At 40.8% G+C, this 26,914-nt stretch overlaps 1 protein-coding gene across 2 annotated transcripts in view; it reads right to left on the bottom strand.

Moving 5' to 3' along the window:
- KNTC1 (kinetochore associated 1) overlaps positions 1 to 26,914 on the bottom strand; it is a 99,621-nt gene that overhangs the window by 33,133 nt on the left and 39,574 nt on the right. The window contains exons 22-43 of one of the 2 annotated variants that reach the window (XM_005572506.4): positions 25,467 to 25,610; positions 24,222 to 24,278; positions 24,027 to 24,128; positions 22,084 to 22,203; positions 21,851 to 21,994; positions 20,111 to 20,209; positions 18,858 to 18,961; positions 18,606 to 18,705; positions 17,471 to 17,605; positions 16,706 to 16,825; positions 14,540 to 14,612; positions 13,839 to 13,906; positions 11,524 to 11,804; positions 10,033 to 10,205; positions 9,493 to 9,590; positions 8,139 to 8,277; positions 7,149 to 7,205; positions 6,013 to 6,176; positions 5,078 to 5,182; positions 3,271 to 3,399; positions 2,535 to 2,651; positions 674 to 783 (exon numbers count right to left, since the gene is read on the bottom strand). In XM_005572506.4, coding sequence (XP_005572563.3) covers positions 674 to 783; positions 2,535 to 2,651; positions 3,271 to 3,399; positions 5,078 to 5,182; positions 6,013 to 6,176; positions 7,149 to 7,205; positions 8,139 to 8,277; positions 9,493 to 9,590; positions 10,033 to 10,205; positions 11,524 to 11,804; positions 13,839 to 13,906; positions 14,540 to 14,612; positions 16,706 to 16,825; positions 17,471 to 17,605; positions 18,606 to 18,705; positions 18,858 to 18,961; positions 20,111 to 20,209; positions 21,851 to 21,994; positions 22,084 to 22,203; positions 24,027 to 24,128; positions 24,222 to 24,278; positions 25,467 to 25,610 — 2,639 coding nt within the window. The remainder of the gene's footprint in view (positions 1 to 673; positions 784 to 2,534; positions 2,652 to 3,270; positions 3,400 to 5,077; positions 5,183 to 6,012; positions 6,177 to 7,148; positions 7,206 to 8,138; positions 8,278 to 9,492; positions 9,591 to 10,032; positions 10,206 to 11,523; positions 11,805 to 13,838; positions 13,907 to 14,539; positions 14,613 to 16,705; positions 16,826 to 17,470; positions 17,606 to 18,605; positions 18,706 to 18,857; positions 18,962 to 20,110; positions 20,210 to 21,850; positions 21,995 to 22,083; positions 22,204 to 24,026; positions 24,129 to 24,221; positions 24,279 to 25,466; positions 25,611 to 26,914) is intronic. The other variant, XM_065525270.2, reaches the window with a different exon arrangement.

The following is a 26,914-nucleotide window of genomic DNA, read 5'->3' as shown; positions in this document are numbered from 1 at the left end:
TACTAAAAATATAAAAATTAGCCAGGCGCAGTGGTGTACACCTGTAATCCCAGCTACTTGGGAGGCTGAGGCCAGAGAATCACTTAAAGGTGGAGGTTGCAGTGAGCTGAGATTGCGCCACTGCATTCCAGCCTGGGTGACAGAGCGAGACTCCGTATCAAATAAATAAGTTAATTAAATAAAAATAAGAATTTTAATAAATATTTCAATAGGAAATTAGAAATTCTCCCTAAATCAAACTTTTCATTAATTTTTAAGATTACTTTGCTCCCTAGCTAATCTGATTTAGAAGTTTATTACTCAGAAGAATATTCTCCAACTTTTCTGATCATAGGAATCATCTGAGCTCCTATTAGAGACCAGCAATTCCGAGGCCCCAGTCCAGACCACTGAGTCAGAACTGCAGAGAGACCCAGAAACCTGCATGTGAAAGTTAGTGCCCTAGACGATGCTTAACAGGAGACAAGTTTGGGAAACACTAAATGGTGAATTTAAATGGTGATATCATAAGAGACTCTAATCTGACTTCATATTTACTCAGTTTTGGAATGAGCAAAATAAAATATCAGAGGTCCATGGACCTTGTAAAATAATCATCGTTATTACTGTGTTCTTGCAATAAGGATTACCATTTTGTTAACAGCAAAAATACCATTAATGTTTAAAGAATTACCTGCAATATTCCAGAATGAGGCTTGTGTCCATATCTATATTCTCCACAAGAGCTTTAATGAGGTCTTTCTTGGTGAGAAAATGTTGCCTGAAAACTGGTTGAAAAGAAATCTAGAAATAAAAAGAACAAAACAAACCAAAAAAATCCTCTACACTGAAATGTATCAGAGTAAGGGCAACATGATGACTTGCCTTCTTACTATCCTTTTTAAAAAGAAACATTTGTCTATAGCTCCTCCAACTTCACACTACCCAACCCAGCCATCATTCTGAGATTTCAGGTGTACTTGGGTCTGAAACTCCTTAGTCATCCTAACCATTGCCTCTTCATCTGAAAAGTTTGATTGTTAATGTCAACAGAACACCAGTTCCATTACTGCAGAAGAATTAAGCTTCAAAACATAGCATTTCTGTACTGGTTACCTTCCTGATAAGTCAACTGTTTGCAAGTAAAATGTCTTATATTTTTGGTAAAGAAAACAGGGTTTTGGCTAATGCCTATAATCCCAGCACTGGAGGCGGAGGCGGGTGGATCACTTGAGGTCAGGAGTTCGAGACCAGCCTGGCCAACATGGAAACTCTGTCTCTACAAAAAATACAAAACAATTAGCTGGGTATGGTGGTGCATGCCTGTAGTCCCAGCTACTCAGGAGGCTAAGTTGGGAGGATCACTTGGGCCCTAGAGGTCGAGGCTGCAGTGAGCCATGATAATGCCACTGCACTCCAGCCTGGGTGACAGAGTGAGATTCTGTCTCAAAAAAAAAAAAAAAAAAAGAAAGAAAAGAAAAAGAAAACTGGGTTTTGCTTGTCTGTTCTTTTTTTTCTTTTTTGGAGACAGAGTCTCACTGTTGCCCAGGCTGGAGTGCAGCGGCACGATCTCGGCTCACTGCAACATCCGCCTCCTGGGTTCATGCCATTCCCCTGTCAGCCTCCCGAGTAGCTGGGATTACAGGCACCCGCCACCACGCCCAGCTAATTTTTTTTTTTGTATTTTTAGTAGAGACAGGGTTTCACCATGTTGGCCAGGATGGTCTCAATCTCCTGACCTCGTGATCTGCCTGCCTTGGCCTCCCAAAATGCTGGGATTACAGGCATGAGCCACCGCACCCGCCCTGCCTGTCCTTTCACAGTGTCAAAAATAAAGGCCACAGCTGGGCGCGGTGGCTCACACTTGTAATCCTAGCACTTTGGGAGGCCGAGGTGGGTGGATCACGAGGTCAAGAGATGGAGACCATCCTGGCCAACATGGTGAAACCCTGTCTCTACTAAAATACAAAAAATTAGATGGGCGTGGTGGTGCGTGCCCGTAGTCCCAGCTACTCGGGAGGCTAAGGCAGGGGAATTACTTGAACCCGGGAGGTGGATGTTGCAGTGAGCTGAGATCACACCACTGCACTCCAGCCTGGCAAAAGAGCAAGACTCCGTCTCAAAAAAAAAAAGAAAAAAAGAAAAAAAGAAAGGCCATTTACTTTCCCCCTTCTGGGAGTTCTTAAAGCATGGTATAGCTGTATATACATTTTAATATTATCTTTAAATAACAGCAGCAGAAAACAAAAGTATGAGGCTAAAGGCTAGGCCCGAAATAGCATAAATGTCAATTGATACTAGATATATACCTAGAAATGAGAAAGTTAAGCAGCTGAAAATGTCAGGCCCCTTTTAATTTTCTTAAAAATACAGAAAAAAGGAAATGAGGCAAAAAGTTGCTTATTTCTTTGAAAGCACCTATGTGTGTACTTAATAAAATGTATGAGGCAGTACACATACACTGTCTTCCCAAAAGTAAAGGACAAGATCTTTGTTTTAAATTTTCCAAGTGGGTAATTATCAGAATTGATGACAGCAGTACAAAGAATACTCACACCAAGTTTACCAAGACGAATGCCCCACTGGGCATCAGTACTGAGTTCATGGAACTTAAGCCCCATTTCTATGTCCTGATAGAGACTTGCCAGCTCAGAGCCCACCAGAGATATTGCCTAAAAAATTAAAATAGAATTAAAGTTCAATCATAAGTAGAATATATTCTTAAAACACCTTTTAGATGAAACCCAACAACAAAAATCATAACTTTCTTTGTGATAACCATGTAGAATATTACATATTATTTTGTACACAGTCGTTACTTCTTACGTAATATTTAGGTAATTCAGCTTTTCGTATAATGCTATACATTTAGCCTGGCTTTCCTTTATAATAAAAGGCCAAATTTTAGTTATCTTGCAAGAAAATCCCCATAAAAGGCAAATTTTAACACAATATCTAAGAGAAGTTTTCTATCTATTAAACTTATCCTACAAAAATAAACTGATTCATGGGTCTAGGGTTTCAACTAAACCAAAATAAGATTTGAGGTTCTAAGGGTGTACACAGATTTTAAGAAATTAAAAAACCGTAATTCTTTGGGTTGAACAATGCTTATAACTTGCATATACAGGCAACAGTATGTCACCAGTCAAGCAGAAGTTGGTAGGAATCACAAGTCAGCTCAACATTTATTCTACTAAATCTTTACAACCAGGTGGCAAAGCCAACTTCATTTCTCCCCTCAAATCCTGAATACTTCAAGAATTGAAGATGTGCTTCGTTAGGGCATACCAAGATTTTGTCATAATTCTGCCATGCTTTATCTATGAGCTTCCAGAGATTTTCAAACACATCTTTTTGAGGTAAGAGAGTGCAGTAACCCAACGCCAGGTCAAGATCTACCAAGCGACAATTAAATACCTATGGGAAGAAAGCAGCAAAAGAAGCAAATTCTTCACAATCAAAACAGAATTAACTTTGTTTACAAAGGGCAGAAATACAAATAGGAAGAACTTTAATTTATAATTAAAAAAACTTTTTAAAGAAAAAAACAGAATTAAGTGTCTTGAGGTTTATCACTAAATTGAATTATATACACTATGAAAGAACAAGTATTTCATGAAAAGTTATAGTGAAATAGTTCTAATATGTTTGCTTGTGTTTAATGTCCTTTATCACTATCCAAAGAGTAAGGAAAGCAACTACAAGTTCTATAGGGCACTGAAATATTTAGGGGTAAAGAGCCATAAGGTATGTAACTTATTCCTAAATAGAAAAAATACATACAAAATATCAAATGATTTTATATATAAATAGAAAAAGAGAGAAAGAGAGAGCATGCCAGAAAATGATAAAGCAATAAAGGGTATACCAGAGATCTTTGTACTATTCTTAAAATTTTTCTGAAACTTTGAAATTATCTCCAAACAAAAAATTTTGGGCCAGGTGTGGTGGTTCATGCCTGTAATCCCAGCACTTTGGGAGGCCGAGGCGGGTGGATCACGAGGTCAGGAGATCGAGACCATCTTGGTCAACACGGTGAAACCCCGTCTCTACTAAAAATACAAAAAATTAGCCAGGCATGGTGGCAGGCGCCTGTACTAGGGAGGCTGAGGCAGGAGAACGGCATGAACCCAGGAGGCGTAGCTTGCAGTGAGCCAAGATCGTGCCACTTCATTCCAGCCTGGACAAGAGTGCGAGATTCTATTTCAAAAAAAAAAAAAAAAATTGGGGGACCTGGGCACAATATCATGCCTGTACTTCCAGCATTTCAGGAGACCAAGGTGGAAGGATTGTTTGAGGCCAAGAGTCCAAGACCAGTCTGGGCAACACAGTGAGACCTCTCTCTACAAAAACTTCAAAAATTAGCCAGGCATGGGGGCGCACCAGCAGCCCCAGATACACAGGAGGCTGAGCAGCAGGAGGGCTGCTTGAGCTCATGAGTTCAAGGCTGCAGTAAGCTATGATGGTGCCTCTGCACTGCAGCCTAGACAGAGTGAGACCCTGTCTCCAAAAAAATACCAAAATTTTTTTAAAGACAAATGAAAATTAAATGCCTGATGCAACTATATTTTCATCAAAAGTCTATTCGAATCTTTTAAAAAATAAAGGGTAATGGAAAATTAGGATTTCTGGAATAGAAGTAAGTAAAAGGATCATTGGAATGCTTTAATCTGTAAAATAAATAACTACAGAGTGGGGCACAGTTGCTCATGCCTGTAATCTCAGTAACTCGGGAGCCTGAGGCAGGAGGATCGCTTGGGCCCAGAAGTTCAAGGCTGCAGCAAGCTATGATCATACTACTGCACTCCAGCCTGGGTGACAGAGAAAAACCTCATCTCTAAAAAATAAATAAATATAAATATAAGTAACTAAAATCAGGAGATGACAGTGGACAAGACGGACTACTATTTCATAAAAGCTCCATAGCATGTCAATTACCATAATAAAAATACAACTGATTAGCTATAATATAGTTTCTTGAAGTTTTTGAATAGTAAAACACTACTGTACTGAATCATAAACTATTGAGTCATATGCAGTTAACCAAGGTAAAAGGCAAAAAAACCCAAAATTTTTACCAAGAACAAATACTTACTTTGTGCAGTAGTGTTGTAGCATTTTCCCTGATAAATATAACAGCTTTTTCTTTCAATTCCATAACAACATGCCTTGATTTAACTAATGCAGTCTCTCCAAATAACTTTCAGAAAAGAACAAAAAAATATTTAGGTCTAGTTCTAGGTATCATTCTGAAAATTTTTTCAAATATTAAGGAACTTTGAAAATTCATCATTATATCCAAAAAGTATCAGAATTTAACCTACAGTGATAGAAAGTTGTGTCTGGGGGTGGGGGATTGACTGGGAGGGAGCAAAGAGGAAGCATTAAAAATACCCTAAGTCTTCACTGTGGTGTTGGTGACAAGGTGAATACATTGGTTGATACACTTAAAACATGCATTTTAATTTTGAAAACTATACCTCAATACAGTTCATTAAAAAAGAACCAGCATGTAATACGTATCAACATAGTAGAAATGAAGACAACTCCCTCTGAGGCCCAGCTTCATAAGCAAGTTATCAACAGTTAGTCTTCTAGAATCTCTTCAATGATGCTCAGTGATACTCTCAGAAGTAATTACAATAATTTGGCCATTTAGGTGATAACAAAATTAACAGCAGATATTTTGAGCAAATGTGGTATAGTGGAAACTGCACTGAACTTAGTGTGAAGACTTACTACTACAATATAAAACCTTGTGTAACTTATTCCACCTCCCTGAATCTGAGTTTACACATTTGTAAACCGGAAACTCCAGGGCTATTGTAAAGAATGAGTATGAAAATGTGTGCAGGCACCTTATTTCCACACCAGAATCTTAAGAGATGCTCAACAAATATTCTTAAATCTGACGAATTATCAATTTCCTTGCTACAAAGACAGTAGAAAAACGTGGACTCCAAATTCCTTTGTTAGTGCTTTTACATCTATATTCACCCCAAGTCAAAGTATTTGTTCTTGAAGCTCTACCTTTTCACTCAAACTGGCATTCATGAAGTTTGACACAGAGTGCTGAAGACAGGTACCAAATGAACCAACCACAAATCTTAGGGCCAGCTCCCACTGGCTAGATTCCTGAAGATTCTGAAGCAGGGCAGAGATGGAATTTATAACAGGTAAAACAAGGCCATCTCCTGCAGAGTGATAAAGTATTTTAATATTTAGATTTTTTAAACAAAGAAAGATCCTACTATTGAAAACTGTTTTCAGGGACAGCCTACTTCTTCAATACAGGTAACAGTCACAGAGTTTGTTCTCAAAGTTAGTTAACATGAGGCTTGACTTAAACCAGAAAATAACTAAGTTCACTAGTTAATGAGATACTTTGATTGTAACTTGCCTATTTTAATTGAGATGTTTAAATTTTTAGCTGAAGAAAAATCATTTCTCTATTTGAAAGATAAAAATTTATAAACAAATTCATAGAAGTTAACACTATGAGCCAAATCACATAATCTACTGAACTTTTAGACAAATAACAATGTAAAAAAAACTAAACAATTACATTAAGGATATTAAATCACATTCATATTTAGAATTTCAAGAAATTTCTAGAACTACGATTTTTTGTTTTTTAGAGATAGGGTCTTCTGCTGCCCAGGCTGGAGTACAGTAGTGCCATCATAGCTCACTGCAGCCTTGACATCCTGGGCTCAAGAGATCCTCCCACCTCAGCCTCCCAAGTAACCAGGACCACAGGAGCACACCACCATATCTGTCTATTAAGAAATCTTGAAGCCGGACATGGTGGCTCCCGCCTGTAATCCCAGCACTTTGGGAGGCTGAGGTGGATCACCTGAGGTCAGGAATTCACCTGAGGTCAGGCAGGGTGGATCACCTGAGGTCAGGAGTTCAAGACCAGGCTGGCCAACATGGTGAAACCCTGTCTCTACTAAAAATACAAAATAATTAGCACACGACTGTAATCCCAGCAACTTGAGAGGCCGAGGCAGGACAACTGTTGAACCCGGGAGGTAGAGAGGTTGCAGCAGTGAGCCGCAATCGTCGTGCCATTGCACTCCTGGGCAACAGATCAAGACTCTGTCTCAAAAAAAAAAAAAGGGAAGAAATCTTAATAGAATGCTATATATTTTGATGCCAAATACCTTCATTAAGGGAGCAGTATGGCAAACTAGTAGACTCCAAGGGATATCTCTTGCTTTCTACAAAAGATAATAAAACGTTAAATAATACTAAATAGATGGCCACACCAAAAGCCCAGACTTCATCACTATGCAATATATCCATGTAACAAAATAACACTTGGACCCCTTAAATTTATACAACTAATAAATACATAAATAACACTAAAGAAAATAACCCTCACACAGCACATACACTCACAGATGTGTAAATATTTCACGATTATAAAAAAAGTTCTAAAGCAAACTGCTGCTTTAAAAATAAATAAATACACACAGGAAAATGCACAGGTAAGTGTATAACCTGATAAATGTCCACAGCCTGAAGGAGCGGCATCCAGATCAAGAAACAGAATATCGGCCGGGCACAGTGGCTCACGCCTGTAATCACAGCACTTTTGAAGGCTGAGGTGGGCAGATCACTCGAGGTCAGGAGTTTGAGACCAGCCTGGCCAACATGGTGAAACCCCATCTCTACTAAAAATACAAAATTAGCTGGGTGTGGTGGCATGAGCCTATAATTCCAGCTACTCAGGAGGCTGAGGCACGAGAATTGCTTAAACTGAGGAGGCAGAGGTGCAGTGAGCCAACATCATGCCACTGCACTCCAGCCTGAGTGACAGAGCAGGACTCCGTCTCCAAAAAAAACCAAAACGAAAAAACAAAACAAGAAACAAAACACGGCCAGCTCCCCAGTCCCCTCCTTCCCCTTTCCCACCCCCAAGGGTAACCACTGCCCTGACTTCAAACAGCACCAGCTTAGTCCTAGCCTGTGTTTGAACTTTACATAAATGAAACCACACAGTATTTATTCTTTTGTATCTGCTTCTTTAGCTCTACATTATGCCTATAAGGTTCACCCACATTACTGTGTGTAGTTCTAGCTTCAAACCTCTAGTTTAAATTTACATAAGGCAGAAATATACAGAAAATAATGACACAAATAAGATTTACCAGTTAGAGGCACAAGAGATGAAATCAGTTCATAAATCACCGGAAGCACCATCTGTGACTCAAGAACAATTCCATCTTCACTGAAGAAGTCACTGTAAGACCACTCTTCATATGGATCTTTATGTGTCCCAAAAGAAGCCTAGGTACCAAATCATACAGAAAAGGGAGGAGTCAGTACGCTGCACAACACAGGTAACCATCTTCAGCAAGCAGAATCAGATCTATTAGAGCCAAACAATTTATTTTATTTTATTTATTTTTTTTTTTGAGTCAGAGTCTCACTCTGTGGCCCAGGCTGGAGTGCAAAGGTATGATCTCGGCTCACTGCAACCTCTGCCTCCCAGGTTCAAACGATTCTTGTGCTTCAGCCTCCCGAGAAGCCGGAATTACAGGCTTGCACCACCACGCCTGGCTAGTTTTTGTATTTTCAGTAGGGATGGGGTTTCACCATGTTGGCTAGGCTGGTCTTGAACTCCTGACCTCAAGTGATCCACCCACCTTGGCCTCACAAAGTGTTGTGATTACAGGCATAAGCCACCACACCCGTCCTTTATTTTAATTTTTAAACTTATAAGAGATGAGGTCTCACTGTGTTGCCCAGGTTGGTCTTGAACTCCTGGGCTCAAATAATCCCTCCACCTTGGCCTCCCAAAGTACTGGGATTATAAGGCGTCAGCCATCACATCTGGCCTAGAGCCAAACAGCATGGGTGGCCAAATACTACCACACATATTGTGTTTCTTCTGGTCTATGGCTTATAGAAATTTCAATGTAAGTTAAACTCTAACAGACGGACAATGTCGAGGGAGGCCTTGCTGGAGGCCCAATGTTTTGAAAGCTGGTGCAAATTAAAGCCAATTAAGTGACTGGAACAGAGAAGTAGCCTCACGCCCTTATGTTGTTTTCCAGTCTAGGGTAAGAAAATATAAGAGATGGATTCAGTATTTTCATAAACTTTGCAAATGATTAAAAAACGGGCCAGGTGCAGTGTGGCTCATGCCTGTAATCCCAGCACTTTGAGAGGCTGAGGTGGGGGAATCAGTTGAGCCCAGGAATTGAAGACCAGCCTAGGCAACATGGTAAGACCCTGTCTCTACAAAAAAAACCTTTTTTAAAATTAGTCAGATGTGGTGGCACACACTTGTAGTCCCAGCTACTCAGGAGGCTGAGGTGGGAGGACTGCTTAAACCCAGTTCGAGGCTTCAGTAAGCCTTGATCATGCCACTGCACTCCAGCCTGGGTGACAGAGTAAAACCCTGTCTCAAAAAAAACAAAAAACAAACAAACGAACAAAAAAAAAACAGTGCATCATGGGTTGCCCGGGATTTAAGGAAAAAACTCAAAAGTAACTTACTTTCATGAGGATTCCACAGTCATCCATTTGGCACTGTCTAGAAAGTTCTACAGCCATTAAAGTATGTTTACACAGTTCTAAAGCATCTAGTAAAAAATCTGAAACAAAATGGAGAAAAATCATTAAATTCATATTTCATGTATTTAGGATAATGAAAACAACCTTTTTATAATTACCATTTAAAATTCTAAGGAAAGCCGCAATGCAGATAGAAAGGTTCCATATAGTTTTGACTACCTTAAAAAGTTAAACCTTTTTCTCAAGGTTGGCTTGAAAATAAGATCAGATATGGGAGGCAAGGAATTTCATAATCCTACGAAAGTGAGTAATGTCAACAGTCAGAAATGACATTGTTCATATTTTGAATGCTTCCAAACAATAATCCTCAAAGAGAATCAATTATAAGCATCCCTTTGTAAAACGCAGATACTATCTCTAGTCTGATAACCATGATGCCCAATTGTAAAGAGACAGCATTTGGGAGACAAGTGTGAAATGAACCAGAGAATATAAAACTACGTATTTTATAAATCTTGTCACCTGGACTGCAAATGGTGGCAGCTTGGCATGCTAGATCATGTATCACGGAAGGAAGACTCAGTCCCACAGGCACTGTCATTGGGACATTATCAGCCAACATCTGACAAAGCTTCTGACACGTCAGAAACAGCAATTTCCCAGTATCAGCATTGCAGTGATACTTAAACAAGTCTCTTTGGAAGAAAGAAAGTATTGGTAGTTACAACTCACACTGAAAGTAAACGCATGTGCCTTTCTTGGATTAATATATCACCACCACCATCAACACATTAAATGTCTTTTAAATGTTCTCATGGTATATAGTGTAGTTTTTCTTTTCTTTCCTTTATTATTTTGAGACAGGGTCTAGCCCTACCGCCTAGGCAGGAGTGCAGTGGCACAATCATGGCTCACTGTAGCCTCAACCTCCAGGGTCAAGCAATCTTCCCACTTCAACCTCCCAAGTAGCTGAGACTACAGGTGTGTGCCACCACACTTGGCTAATTTTTAAATTTTTTTTTGTAGAAAGGAGTTCTCACTATGTTGCCCAGGCTGGTCTCTAAACTCCTGGGCTGAAGTAATCCTCCTGCCTTGGCCTCCCAAATTGCTGGGATTACAGGTGTGAATCACTGCACCCAGCCTGTTTTTCTTTTTCTGAGACTGAGTCTCACTCTGTCGCCCAGGCTGGAGTGCAATGGCACAATCTCGGCTCACTGCAACCTCCACCTCCCAGGTTCAAGCGATTCTCCTGCCTCATCCTCCCAACTAGCTGGGATTACAGGTGCCCACCACCACACCCAGCTAATAGTTGTATTTTTAGTAGAGACAGGGTTTCACCATGTTGCCCAGGCTGGTCTTGAACTCCTGACCTCAAGTGATCCACCCGCCTCGGACTCCCAAAGTGCTGGGATTACAGGCGTGAGTCGCCACACCTGGCCCCAGCCTGTTTTTCAAATGACTAAGGATACCGTTCGCTGCTGAAGTGCACAGTAACCTAAACTTAATGGTTATGTTACCTAACTCTGCAGTATTGCTTACTTGCCTTTTATGCTACTACTTTCTGACACTGAGGCCCAAAATACGCTCTGAGGGTGAGAAATCAAGAATCGCTTCTGTGAAAAAAGAGTGTTACTGGCCCTCCCCTTATGACTGAAGAAAGAAATCAGGCAATTGTTACTTTCTTTCTTTTTTTTTTTTTTGAGACGGAGTCTCGCTCTGTCGCTCAGGCTGGAGTGTGGTGGTGCGATCTTGGCTCACTGCAACCTGCCACAATCCTGACTCAGCCTCCCTAGTAGCTGGGGCTGCAGGCACGTTCCACCACGCCTGGCTAATTTTTTGTATTTTCAGTAGAGACAGGGTTTCACTATGTTAGCCAGGATGGTCTCGATCTCCTGACCTTGTGATCCACCCGCCTCAGCCTCCTAAAGTGCTGGGATTACAGGCGTGAGCCACTGCGCCTAGCAGCAATTTACTTTCAGAGAAGCTATGCAATTCAGGGACCTGGAATGTCACCTGCATTTTTTCAGTGCTGTTTTGATGTTCCCGTCTTTTAAGGCTCTCAAGGTCAGCTCTGCCTCCAGCTCTTGCTTGGACACCTGCAGGGCCAGTGCCTGTCTGTGCAGCTTTGATTCCATGCTTGGGTTCCGCATCTCAGCAGCTATGGGCTCTGGGGTGCTCGTGGGTTTGTGTTTCACCTGTGCAACTTCGTGAGCTTTAATGTGCTGCTCACGGAGATCTGCTACCAGGGAGCGATTGCTATAATCTTCAAATGAAAGAAAGACCTCAAAGTTCTCCTGTAGCAAAGGTAAGCAAGACAAAGTCCCAAGTCTATTTAATCTATAGTTTTTTGGTTTTTTTAAAAATAATTTTAACTTTTACTTTAGATTCAGGGGTACACCTGGGTATATTGTGTGATGCTGAGGCTTGAAGCACAACTGATCCCATCACCCAGCATAGTACCTGATGGGTAGTTTTTCGACCTGTGCCCTCCTCCCCTCCCTACCTCGGCCAAGTAGTTCCCAGTTGTTTTCATCCATCCATTCATTCACTTATTTTTAGGCAGGGTTTCACTCTGTTGCCCAGGCTGGAGTGCAGTGGTATAAACACAGCTCCTGTAGCCTCCGCCTCCTAGTCTCACACCATCCTCTCGCTTCAGCCTCCAAAGTAGCTGGGTCTACAGGCACACATCACCACGCCCAGCTAATTTTTGTTATTTTTAGTAGAGACAAGGTCTCACTATGTTGCCCAGGCTAGTCTCAAACTCCTGAGCTCAAGTGATCCTCCAGCCTCATTCTCCCAAAGCGTTGGGATTATAGGCATAAGCCACTGTGCCCAGCCTCCAGATGCTTTTCACAGAAAAAGCTATTTACAGCAGGTCTCAAATTTTTGGGTCATAGGACTCCTTTACATGCTTAATTGTATGATTCCACTTATATGAAATAGCTAGAATAAGCAAATTCACAGTGACAGAAAGTAGAGATAACCAGGGGCTGGCGGAAGAGAGGAAAGGAGAATCATTGTTTCACGGCTAGAGTTTCTGCTCAGGGTGATGAAAAAGTAGATAGAGGTGATGGCCGCACAACACTGTGAATGTAATTAACACCACTGAATTACAAACAAAATAACTGTTAACATGGAAAATTTTGTTATAAGTATTTTAGCAAAATTAAAAAATAATAATGCATCCAGGCACGGGGACTCACGCCTATAATCCCAATACTTTGGGAGGCTGAGGCAGGCAAATCGCTTGAGGCCAGGAGTTTGAAACCAGCCTGGCAAACATGGCAAAACCCCGTTTCTACTAAAAATATAAAAACTAGGCCGGGCGCGGTGGCTCAAGCCTGTAATCCCAGCACTTTGGGAGGCCGAGACGGGCGGATCACGAGGTCAGGAGATCGAGACCATCCTGGTTAACACGGTGAAACCCCGTCTCTACTAAAAAATACAAAAAACTAGCCGGGCGCGGTGGTGGGCGCCTGTAGTCCCAGCTACTTGGGAGGCTGAGGCAGGAGAATGGCGTGAACCCGGGAGGCGGAGCTTGCAGTGAGCTGAGATCCGGCCACTGCACTCCAGCCCGGGCAACAGAGCAAGACTCTGTCTCAAACAAAACACAAAAAAACAAAAAAAAAAAATAAAAACTAGCTAGGTGTGGTGGCGCACACCTGGAGTCTCAGCTACTCGAGAGGCTGAGGCAGGAGAATCTCTTGAACCCAGGAGGCAGAATCTGCAGTGAGCTGAGATTGTGCCACAGCACTCCAGCATGGGCAACAGAGTGAGACTTTGTCTCAAAAATAAATAAAAATTAAAAAAAATTAATAATACAACATACCAAAGAAATCATTGAATTGCATAAAATGGATGAATTATGTGGTATGTAAATGACATCTCAATACAGTTGTTGAGAGAGAGAGAAGGAAAACCAGTATCTCCAGTCCCCAAAGGCTAGTGCAAAAAACTTTTTTTTTTTTTTTGAGATGGAGTCTTGCTCTGTCACCCAGGCTGGAGTCCAGCGGCACAATCTTGGCTCACTGCAATCTCCGCCTCCTGGTTTCAAGCGATTCTCCTGCCTCGGCCTCCTGAGCAGCTGGGACTACAGGTGCGTGCCACCACGCCTGGCTAAATTTTTGTATTTTTAGTAGAGACGGGGTTTCACCATGTTAGCCAGGATGATCTCGATCTCCTGACCTTGTGATCCGCCCACCTCAGCCTCTCAAAGTGCTGGGATTACAGGGGTGAGCCACCGCGCCCAGCCATGCAGAAAACTTTAAGGAGAGACAAATGCACTGACTGGTCAAGTAATAATGTTTAACATGGCTCGATATGTTTACCTGTAAGCTAGCAACCTCTTTAAACAGTTTCAACATTTCTTCACATTCGTCCTTCTTCTGCAGATTGTCTGTAATTAAATTTTTAAAAGTTATAGCAGACATGCAAATTCTCACATTATCAGAATTTTAAAGAGAAGAAATTTTAATTAGCTTTGGTTCTCTCATCTCAAGTCTTCAGTAGTTCTTCTCAGATGATAATATATAGTAACTAAGTACAAAAAGAGATCTAATTTGAAAAAAATCTAATTATTCTTTCAGGAGGTAGAAAACAGAAGTTTATGAGTTACAAAAAAGTTATTTTTCTGAAGTAAATTGTAGCTTCTTTTTTTTCCCTGGAAAGTTACTTTCTTAACTGTTTTATTTAACTTTCAGTTCAAATGGCTTCTCCCCACCATCATAAGCAACCAATAAATGAGAAAAATGAGCAATGAGTGCGAGACACTAAGGAAATCTAGTCTAGCACTAAACAGTAAGTGAACATATAAAGAAATGATAGGTTGATTTTGCATCCGTCTATTCTTACATTGCTGATAAAGGAATAAAGGAAGAAAGACTTTTCATGAAGCAAAATGGGTAAGATCAATAAAGACAATCAGAACCAGAAAAACTGTGGGTGTGGTGAGAGTTATCATTGATGCCTCTTTCTGAAGAGGATGAGCTTTGGAACAAAACGGAGATGAGAAAACAGAAATAAAAGCTACCTTTCTGAATGTCACATAGTATCTTAAGAATGTCCACGGATGTCTTCGCTACAGACGTTCTCCAGGCTTTGCCCTAAAAATAAATAAATAAAGCGAAACAAAATCTAGTTCCTTTTCTGACCAATTCAGTAGTACATATACAAATACACAAAAACCACAGAAGCAGAAAAAACAATCATGGAGGAGTTGGGCAGCTGAGAAATAGATCGTTAATGAGCGTTACACAGGGTAGACCTGAAAAACTCCAGTATGAACTCCTGGATATATGATTTAGAAATACCAAAGAATATGCAACTCTCCCAAATAATCTTTCAACTACATTATGATTAACAGATCCTTATTCTCTTTTAGAGTTATTTATTATTTCAAAAAACATTTGGAAAAGTTAAAAAGAACAGAAGTCTAAAAAATGGCCTAGAGAACAGAAGTCTAATATAATAACCACTACCTTCCAGTGATTATTTAAAAAAAAAAAATTTAAGAGAAGGAAAAGGCCGGGCGCGGTGGCTCAAGCCTGTAATCCCAGCACTTTGGGAGGCCGAGATGGGCGGATCATGAGGTCCGGAGATCAAGACCATCCTTTCTCACACGGTGAAACTCCGTCTCTACTAAAAAATACAAAAAACTAGCCGGGCGAGGTGGCGAGCACCTGTAGTCCCAGCTACTCGGGAGGCTGAGGCAGGAGAATGGCGTGAACCCGGGAGGCGGAGTTTGCAGTGAGACGAGATCCAGCCACTGCACTCCAGGCTGGGCGACAGAGTGAGACTCCATCTCAAAAAAAAAAAAAAAAAAAAAAGAGAAGGAAAAAAAGGAGATGCTTTAATTAAAAGACATGATGTATGTAAAATGTTTAGTAAGTGCCTCGCCAATAAAAAAATTCAAACAGTTTCATAATGGGAGTAATTCAAACTGGTAGTTAAGAATACAGACTATGGTATTAAACAGTTTGAGCTGAGGTTCTGCCCCTTTCTAACAACCTTGGAAAAAAGTCATTTACCTTAATATTTTAGTTTTCGAACTTAATATATAAGGAGACAACAATAGGAACTACTTCACACCTTTGTTATGAACAAGAAATAGCTATTTAACTTAACCTATTGCATAGTAAATATTAGGTGTTTAAAAAAACAACAACTTCATTTTTCAACAGGAAAAAACATTACTGAAATGGACTGAGAGAAGAGAGAAGTTGGGAGGTATCTATCCTTAGGGGTTTAAAAACCCAACTGTTGGCCAGGTGTGGTGGCTCACACATGTAATCCTAGCACTTTGGAAGGCCGAGATGGGCAGATCACTTGGTGTCAGGGGTTTGAGACCAGCCTGGCCAACATGGTAAAACCTGTCTCTAGTAAAAATAGATAAATTACCCAGGTGTGGTGGTGGGCACCTGTAATCCCAGCTACTACCAGCTGAGGCAGGAGAATCGCTTAAACCTGGGAGGCAGAGGTTGCAGTGAGCCGAGATCGTGTCACTGCACTCCAGCCTGAGCAACAGAGCAAAACTCTGTCTCAAAATAGAAAAGAAAAGAAAAAAAACCCAACTGTTGGGCATGGTGGCACATGCCTGTAAACTCAGCTACTTGGAAGGCTAAGGCTAGAAGAGAACTTAAACTCAGGAGTTCAAGACCAACCTGGGCAACACACCAAGACCTCATCTCCTAAATATAATATTAAAAAAAAGAAAAAATTAAAAATCAGTAAGAATCCAACTATCCTGGAAAAATCAAGTATTCCTCATCTGCACAAAAGTAAACTCTCTTAAAACCATTTCTAAGTTTCAATGTTATAAGATTATATAGATGTATATTGGTTCTGTAGCTGATATTACTATTTGACAATAATTATGTCCTATATAACAGGAAACATTGTTTATATTGCAAGGCATTACAGAAACCTTTCCTGTACAACAGGTACTCAGAAACACCCGCTAACCCGCAGCTCCCAAGTCATTCTCTGTGGACTCAAGCAGCCACCCCATGGCGGCCATAATTGTTTTTTGTTTTTTTTTTTTTAACCAGCAGTAAATTTACCCACGAATTGTGTTCACTAGGCCACCCAAGCAGTGAGAAGGGCAGATCTTCATATGTGTAAGTCCATCTTTTCTATCCTATTGATTAATAGCCATAAAAATTGGATTTACTTATATTTTACTTAGTGAAAATGTCACCTCTTTAGAATGATCTGTCTCTTCTTGTAATGCCAATCGTGCCCATATGATGACTCTTTCTGCAGTTTTCTCAGCTTCAGCAGGAGGCAAAGACTTCAACAGAAGGAGACAGTCTTCACCCTATAAACAGGGTTTGAAAGGAAGAAAAAACAGCTGGTATTTGCAAAGGACCGTGTGGCCTTACCTCTTTCTTTTCTATTTAAAGATGAAAAGACATCATTTGGAAAAATAGATTATGGTTCAATGTTTTAATAATCTGAAAATCCATTTTTATTTTATGTGACTTTAAGTTTCAGGGTACAAATGCAGAAAGTGCAGGCTTGTTACATGTGCCATGGTGGTTTGCTGTGCCCATCAACCTGTCAACCACGTTTTAAGCCCCGCATGCACCAGCTATCCATCCTGATGCTGAAAATCCATTTTTGATGACGGAAAACAATAAAATAAATGTAAAATACGATCCTAGATGCTGAAGATTTAATTCCTAGGCATTGCTATGATTATAGAATCATATAAAAATAATGACATTTAAAAACACAATAGGCAGAGTACGGTAGCTCACACCAGTAATCTCAGCACTTTGGGAGGCTGAGGTGGGTGGATTACTTGAGGTTGGGAGTTTCAGACCAGCCTGGCCAACATGGTGAAACACAGCCACTGCATTCCAGCCTGGGCAATGGAGCGAGACTCTGTCTCAAAAAAAAAAAACAACAACAACACAGAAACAAAGAAGCCATACGAAATGACAACATAAAACTTACAAACCTGTTCTCTATCAATCAAGTCAATAATTCTTAGACTGTAGATCTCATCATCAGATAACATAAACGCTTGGGCCACCTTTAAAGCATCTTCTAAAGAAGATGGGACATCTTGTTTGAGAATGTATCTAACCACCCTCTGCAACAGATAATATGAACATTTCTTTGTTATAAAACTCACAGAAAACCAAGAAATCATTTGCTCATAAGAGCAAAGTGGCCAAAAAATTAAAATAATGCAGCAAAAAACTAAATTGTATGAAAAATTAAAACATGATTTATATTCTGATCATTCCACAGTCCTGTCTTCTTTCTTCTATAACTTCTTAATTTACTATTTGGTGTCTTTTTTTTTTTTTTTTAAGACAGTCTCCTCTCCCTCTGTTGCCAGGCTAGAGTGCAGTGGCGCAATCTCAGCTCACCTCCGCCTCCCGGGTTCAAGTGATTCTCCTCCCTCAGCCTCCCAAGTAGCTGGGACTACAGGCATGTGCCACCACAACTTACTAATTTTTTTGCATTTTTAGTAGAGACGGGGTTTCACCATGTTGGCCAGGATGGTCTTGATCTTTTGACCTCATGATCCACCCACCTTGGGCTCCCAGAGTGCTGGGATTATGGGTGTGAGCCACTGCTCCTGGCCTATTTGGTGTCTTTAATACTCTCATAAAAAGGCCAGGTGCAGTAGCTCGCACCTGTAATCCCAACACTATGGGAGGCCGAGGCGGGCAGATCATCTGAGGTCAGGAGCTCAAGACCAGCCTGACCAACACGGAGAAACCCCATGTCTACTAAAAACACAAAAAAAATTTAGCCAGGCGTGGTGGTGCATGCCTATAATCCCAACTAGTCGGGAGGCTGAGGCAGGAAAGTCACTTGAACCCAGGAGGTGGAGGTTGCAGTGAGCTGAGATCGCACCATTGCACTCCAGCCTGGGCAACAACAGCGAAACTCCATGTCAAAAAAAAAAAATACTCTCATAAATAACTGAACACCTTATTAACATCATATCTAACAAAAGAAACGTAGTGGAAAAACCTAGCTCTATCAGCCTCCTAGAACATAAAATCCTCATTGAGTTTCCCATGTTGCCCTAGAAATGAAAGAAAAGAGAAAAAAGACTCTTCAAAGAGTGTACTCACCATTATTTCCTTGTTTAAGAGATTTACCTCTCTTATTCCATAGCCTCGTAAAAGTTTTTTCATCTCCATTAGTTTGTAACTTTCCTGTAATAACTTGACTCTGAAAGCAAATTTATCCATATTAACATGGTTTATCTTTTTTATGAAGTACTACAGAACACAGTAAACAATATAGAAACATAAATGAACGTCAACTCGAAACACAACGTTTCTCCAGAGCGCGAAACATTGTTTGGTAGACTGTAATCTTACTTGGGATGGTCCATTTCCAGGTGCTGTTTCACCAGTTGCTCCACAGCTGCACTCCAAGGAACCACTGCCGCATACATGATCTTGAGCACAGCATCAAATATGAGCTACAAAAAGATGCACGCATGGACAAGGAACAGCCCTCAGGTTTACATGCAAGTGAACAGCACAGTCTAATCAGCAGAGGTCTTACATCAACCACATGGTAGTTTGAGAATATTTCATCTACTCACTGGAAAACCATTTATTTCTTCAGTTTTCACATACAGAGAACAATTTGACTATTCAGAAAAATTCAGAAGAGTATTTTGTCTGCTGTAAGCTAAGACATACAGCTTTATTGCTTTCTACGGTCTTTACAATCTCTGGGTTTTTTTGTTTTTTTGAGACAGGGTCATGTTCCCATTGCCCAGGCTGGAGTGCAGTGGTGCAATCTCAGCTCACTGCCTGGGTTCAAGCAATTCTCCTGCCTCAGCCTCCCAAATAGCTTGGACTACCGGTGAACACCACCACACCTGGCTAATTTCTGTATTTTTTGTAGAGACGGGGTTTCACCATGTTGCCCAGGCAGGTCTCATATTCCTGAGGTCAGGCGATCTGTCTGCCTTGGCTTCCAAAAGTGCTGGGATTACAGGCATGAGCCACTGTGTCCAGCCTTAGTCTCTGGTTTAAAAACAGTTTTCATTATTTTACTTCTCTTTTATCGTGGTAATAACAGTGCGAAGTTAAAATAAAGGCATATTACAACATATTAAAAAATGTCTCACATTGTAGGCGATAACTGAAAAAGAAAAGTCTCCATGTTTGCATAACCACAGAAAAGCCTGCAAAGATATGCATACAACTGTCCAAGGAGGTTACCCTGGGGGTGGAAATGAGTAAACATTCACTTTTTATTTTCTGTAATTAAATAAAACAGACACTTTAGGAGAACAAAGTGGGCAGATCACTTGAGCCCAGGAGTTCAAGACCAGCCTGGGAAACCCTGTCTCTACAAAAAATACAAAAATTAGCGGGATGTAGTGGCACGCGCCTATGGTCCTAACTACTCAGAAGGCCGAGGTGGGAGGATTGCTTGAGCCAGGGAGGTTGAGGCTGTAGTGAACCATGATCATGTCACTGCATTCCAGCCTGGGCGACACAGCCAGACTCATCTCAAACAAAAACATATATATGTTGCTTTTATGAACAGAAAAAAGTTTTCAGAAAAGACTTAATGCTCAAAAGGGAAACACGAATGGTCACTATTTACTTACGTCCGTGTCAGATAAACATCCTATTACTGCCATGGCCTTTGCTTCCCATGCTGTTTCAAAGAGTGATGTGGACTTTGAACTGCATCTATTCAGTAAATCCTAAAAAGGGATAAACATGTATGTTTTTTAAAAATTGAAAATTCCCATTAAAAAATGCCACATAGGCCAGGTGTGGTGGCTCAAGCCTATAATCCCAGCACTTTGGGAGGCCGAGACGGGCGGATCACGAGGTCAGGAGATCGAGACCATCCTGGCTAACACGGTGAAACCCCGTCTCTACTAAAAAGTACAAAAAACTAGCCGGGCGAGGTGGCGGGCGCCTGTAGTCCCAGCTACTCGGGAGGCTGAGGCAGGAGAATGATGTAAACCCGGGAGGCGGAGCTTGCAGTGAGGCGAGATTGCGCCACTGCACTCCAGCCTGGGTGACAGAGCGAGACTCCGTCTCAAAAAAAAAAAAAGAAAAAAAAATGTCACATAAAGCTAGATACAGGTATTACATGGCCTTGATAGATGTGTTAAAAGAAAAAAACCCTAAAAATTCTAATTAGTCATAAATGTTGAATAACGGTCTAAAAATACAAAACTCCAAAAAAAAAAATGGGCCTTTAGTTTTATATGGTATAGAAAATATAAGAATGAAATATTCTTTTTTTTTTTTTCTTTTTTTTTTTTTTTCTTTTGAGACGGAGTCTCGCTCTGTAGCCCAGGCTGGAGTGCAGTGGCCGGATCTCAGCTCACTGCAAGCTCCGCCTCCCGGGTTCACGCCATTCTCCGGCCTCAGCCTCCCGAGTAGCTGGGACTACAGGTGCCCGCCACCTCGCCCGGCTAGTTTTTTTGTATTTCTTAGTAGAGACGGGGTTTCACCATGTTAGCCAGGATGGTCTCGATCTCCTGACCTCGTGATCCGCCCGTCTCGGCCTCCCAAAGTGCTGGGACTACAGGCTTGAGCCACCGCGCCCGGCCTAGAATGAAATATTCTTGAAGAATCTACAAATAAGATTACTGTAGCACATTAATAATGTCCACAAGAAATAATTGCTAATATTTATTGAGCTCATGCTTCTGTGATCTCACAATAGCCCTTTGAAGAAAGTACTGTGAAAGGGAAATATCTTGGGCCCCCAAAATCACTAAGGAAAACTCAGGCTGGAAACTGCTTAGGGCAAACCTGCCTCCCATTCTATCAAAGTTACCCCTCTGCTCACTAAGATAGCTGCATTATCTGACTGCCTCCTTTGGAAAGGCTAATCAGAAACTCAAAAGAATTTTAACATTTTGTATCACCTGTGACCTGGAAGCTCCCTCCCGCTTGGAGCCTTCCTGCCTTTGCTTCAAGTTGTCCCACCTTTCCAGATCGAACCAATGTACTTCTTACATATGCTGACGGATGTCTCATGTCTCTCCCTAAAATATATAAAACCAAACTGTGCCCGGACCACCTTGGGCACATGTCTTCAGGACTTCCTGAGGCTGTGTCATGGGCGCGTCCTCAACTTTGGCAAAATAAACTCCCTAAATTAACTGAGCCCTGTCTCAGATTTTCTGGGTTCACAGTCCTAATGTATCCCCACTCTGCTCAAGATGATTAGTAGCAGAATTAACACACATTTTTAACCAATTCAATCTGCTGCATGAGTCCTACTGATAAAGCATATGACATTCCTTAAAGAATTAAATATTTACTGCAGTGCTGCACTGCACAGATCCAAGAAATAAGACTAGGTCTAAAGGAAAAGTTACCTCTATATACAGCAACAGAAGTTCCTCCTCTTGCAAGTCATGTTCTCTCATGTAAACTCTTACAAACCTCTCTAGGACGGAGGGAATCAGCTCTGGGGCCAGCACTTTATCAAACATTCGGAACACTATGGTGGTTGTATTTTCCTGGATGCCAAAGGAAAGAAAGATGGCATAAATACAGACTCCACCCATAACTTGACATACAAAATAAATCCTATGACCCTGGACTTTACCTTCTCAAAATCACAGAGGGCTAATTTGCAGTTGTACTTCCTATGCAATGTGATCAACTCTTGCAAGTTATTTACCAAAGTTCTCAGCTGACATACTTCCTCTGTGTTCTGATAATCCTTCTAAAACAAAAGTGTTAAAGTTGTTAACTATAAAATAAAAGTGTGAGAGAAAAATAGAATCAGAATTATTTCAGATAAAATAAGAAATAACCCTGGTTATGCACATAAGAGGAAACCTGCAAGTTTAAACCAACTTATGCTCTAAATTTTGTAGTATTTTAACTAAATTAGTATAGATCAGAATTTGAAAGAAATTTTCTTTCTCTTAAAAATAGAAAAATTAAGAATATTAGTATAATACTTTTTCAGAACCCAAGTATACTTAGTACACGGCATCATTTAGATAGTGCTCAGTGTCCCATCTATCTATAGAGATTATATATCATAACCAGATATAAAGGCATAACATTTCCTAAAATTATATACAAAGAACAGAACCTTCAATATTGATAAAAGTTAACAGGGAAAAGATAAAAATCATGTTTTACAGCAAGAGGAAAAAGCTCTTATACAGAAAAGGTGACTTGGTAGATACAACCTTTAAAAACTAATACTAATGTACTATCAAGACTTAATTTTTCTTTTTTGGGGGGTGGGGGGGACAGACAGAGTCATGCTCTGTCACCCAGGCAGGAGTGCAGTGGCACAGTCTCGGCTTACTGCAACCTCCACCTCCCAGGTTTAAGCGATTCTCCTGCCGCAGGTTCCCAAATAGCTGGGACTACAGGGACCCACCACCAGGCCTGGCTAATTGTTTTTGTATTTTTACTAGAGACAGGGTTTCACCATGTTAATCAGGCTGGTCTTGATATCCTGACCTCAAATGATCCGCCCGCCTCGGGTTCCTCCCAAAGTGCTGGGATTATAGGCGTGAGCCACCATGCCCAGCTAAGATCTAATTTTTCAAAGGATTGTGAAATGCTGCTAATGCAGAAAATCCCAATTATACCGCTTAGCAGAATGTTTATATAGTTCTCCTTTTGGTTGGTTCAATAGAGAAAAACTGTTCATTAAAACAGGTTGAAGGGGGCCAGGAGCAGTGGTTCATGCCTGCAATTCCAGCACTTTGGGAAGACGAGGAGGGCAGATCATCTGAGGTCAGGAATTCAAGACTAGTCTGACTAACATGGTGGAACCCCATCTCTACTAAAAATACAAAAAAAAATTAGCCAGGCATGGTGGTGGTGCCTGCAGTCTCAGCTACATGGGAGGCTGAGGCAGGAGAATTGCCTGAACCTGGGAGTTGGTGGCTACAGCCAGCTGAGACTGCACCACTGCATTCCAGCCTGGGCAACAGGGCAAGATTCCATCTCAAACAAAAAAAAAAAAAAAAAAACCGGTTGAGAGGGCTGGGCACAGTAGCTCACACCTATAATCTCAGCACTTTGGGACGCCCAGGTGGGTGGATCGCCTGGGCCCAGGAGTTCAAGACCAGCCCGGGTAACATGGCAAAACCCCTTCTTTACAAAAACTACAAAAATCAGTTAGGCATGGTCATGCGCACCTGTAGTCCCAGCTACTCAGGAGGCTGAGGTGGGAGGATCACTTGAGCCCAAAAGTTGAGGGTGCAGTGAACTATGGTTGCACCACTGCATTCCAGCTGGGACAACAGAGTGAGACCTTGTCTCAAAAATAAATAATAAACAAATAAATATATAAATAAATAAATAAAATTGGTTGAAGTTGTAACAGAAATATTAGAAACAAAAAAAAAAGCAACTTTTCCTACATATGTATTTTAAAGGCACAAAACAAAAAAAAGGAACACAAAAACTGAAAATTTAAGAAGTAGATATATGTCCAGATACTTTACATACATGTGGACAAACCCTTTCAGGTAAACTGACTGTTTCATTACTAAAAATCTGTTCTCCACATCATACCAAGGAAATCCAATGCCAGGAAGATGCCAATCCCAACTCGTCTGTTTTTTCTGCTGTAAAAAATATCTCTGCCAATTGGAGTCCATTTTCTGGCCAATTTGCCTTTAAAAAAAGATTACAGACAGTTCCAAACAACGTATTATACTGTTGGGAGTGTGCAAAATGTCTTTTTACTGTTAATTAAATCAGTATTACCTTATCAGTTAATTCAAGGTTCCTGGCTGCTTGTTCCAACCATTTTGCAAGAATTATCTGAAATAGATCATTTAAAAATAAAAGTCTTAATGGATAATCACTGATATAACTAAAAACCTCCAACATTTCTTTTTTTCCTTTAGAAATTTAATTTGTCCATAAACGTCTTATCCACGACTGTCTTTTGTGTGTGTGTGGGTGGGTACATAGTAGGTGTACATACTTGTGGAGTACATGAGATGTGCTGATACAGGTATGCAATGTGAAACAATCACATCATGGAGAATGGGGTGTCCATCCCCTTTGTGTTACAAACAATCCAATGACACTGTTTTAGTTATTTTTAAATATAGAATTAAGCTATCATTGACTCTCTTGTGTAATCAAATAGTATGTCTTATTCATTCTTTTTTTTTTTGAGACAGGGTTTTGCTCGTCGCCCATGCTGGATCTCACGCAATGGCAGGATCTCGGTTCACTGCAACCTTCTGGGTCAAGCAATTCTACTGCCTCAGCCTCCCAAGTAGCTGAGATTACAGGTGCATGCCACCATGGCCGGCTAACTTTTGTATTTTTAGTAGAGACAGGGTTTCCCCATTTTGGTCAGACTGGTCTCAAACGCCTGACCTCAGGTGATCCACCCACCTCAGCCTCCCAAAGTGATGAGATTACAGGCATGAGTCACCGCACCCAGCCTCATTCTTTCTAAATATATATTTTTTTACCCATTAACCATCCCCACCTCTCACCCATCAACCCACAACACTTCCAAGCCTCTGGTAACCATCCTCCTACTCTCTATGGCCATGAGTTAAATTATTTTGATTTTTAGATCCCATAAATAAGTGAGAACATGTGATGTTTGTCTTTCCGTACCTGGCTTATTTCACTCAACATAATAATCTCCAGTTCCATCTACGTTGTTGCAAATGAAAACAGCTCATTCTGAATCATGGTTGTCTTTTTTTTTTTTTTTTTTTTTTAGTAGAGACAGGGTTTCACCATGTTAGCCAGGATAGTCTCGATCCCGTGACCTTGTGATCCGCCCATCTCGGCATCCCAAAGTGCTGGGATTACAGGCTTGAGCCACGGCACCCGGCCTCATGGTTGTCTTTTAAGAGACACTTTAACACAGGTGTTAGTTAACTGTTTAACTAACTGGTGTTAACATGACTTAATCTTCAATGATCTAATGTAAAAAACGAAATAAAGTCATCAAGAGTAGAAATACTGAAGACAACTCACCTGTCCTTCCGGTACAGTCCTTCTTACAAACGGAATCACGTCATTTTTAAACCATGGACATAGCCTTTGCAAAGAGACTGATGCAGAAATTGAGTTGAGCAAGCTCTCCAGCATTTTCACATCAAATCTGCTTTCAAAGTTTGCCTAAATTATAAGGAGCAAGAAATTAAGATCTGACAAATTTAAACCAAAAGCCTCCCAAATGTTTGACAAAGATATTTTAGGAAGTCATTTTAAGGAATACCCTATTGATTTAATAATGAGTGCTAAAGGAGATTTACATTATGCAAATATTTCTAGTTGGGAGCTGCATACTGTAGGCAATGTCACGGCGCTGAGTGCCAAATAGTTTAGCATGTAGCAGAGGAACCAGCAGAGAATGAGTATTCTAAGGAAAACTTCACTGCAGGTGATAGTAGGAATTCTAACAAGCAATGCAGCCATTAATGGCATAACGACAAGTTATGACTTCATGGATCTAATACTCTATACCAACTTTGGCCAACCTTAAGGGGATAGAGACAAGCAATTTTAAGGGGCAATCTTTTACCACAATCTGAGCTACAGTAGCAACATCTTCTCCACCAATGCTACATTAGAAAGCCCACTAATAAACCAGATGTTGCCTTTTGAGCTAAGATTAGGAGTTAGACTCTTTTTTTTGGTTAACTTTTCAGTTCAGTGGTATAAGTATAGGTTTGTTATGTAGGTAAACTTTTGTCAAGGGGGTTTGTTGTACAGATTATTTCATCACCCAGTTATTAAGCCTATAACCATTAGTTATTTTTCCTGATACTTTCTCTGCTCCCACCCTCCACCTTCTGAAAGGCCCCGGTATGTGTTTCCCTCTATGCATCCACGTGTTCTCATCATTTAGCTCCCAAGAAGCTAGACTCTTAATGATTGGATAAAATAAGGTTCTACTGTACCTTCACTGTACTTTTTCTGATTTAATATCATCAGAGGACAATTTTCTCTGGGGAAAGTCTTTTTTTTTGGGATAGAGTCTCACTCCATCACTCAAGCTGGAGTGCAGAGCCATGATCTCGGCTCACTGCGACCTACACCTTCCGGGTTAAAGAAATTCTCCTGCCTCAGTCTCCCAAGTAGCTGGGTCTAGAGGAACGTGCCACCATGCCCAGCAAATTTTTTAATTTTGGTAAAGACAGGGTTTCACCATGTTGATTGACCAGGCTGGTCTCGAACTCCCAACCTCAAGTGATCAGCCCGTCTCGGCCTCCCAAAGTGCTGGGATTACAGGCGTAAGACATCGCGCCCAGCCCATGGGGAAAGTCTTTTTCATCCCCTTGCCCTTTGTGAACAAAAGCAAGTCGTATTTTAAGAACCAATCAAAAAACACCCCATCACCCAGTCAGACTTGCACCCTGTTAGTTTCCAACATTGATTCAATCACCTAACTCAGGAGCTATAAAGCTGTTAAGGAAAAA

The sequence above is a fragment of the Macaca fascicularis genome, chromosome 11 (genome assembly GCF_037993035.2).
Source record: "Macaca fascicularis isolate 582-1 chromosome 11, T2T-MFA8v1.1".
Classification (NCBI taxonomy): Eukaryota; Metazoa; Chordata; class Mammalia; order Primates; family Cercopithecidae; genus Macaca; species Macaca fascicularis.
This window is presented reverse-complemented; position numbering and strand designations above follow the sequence as displayed.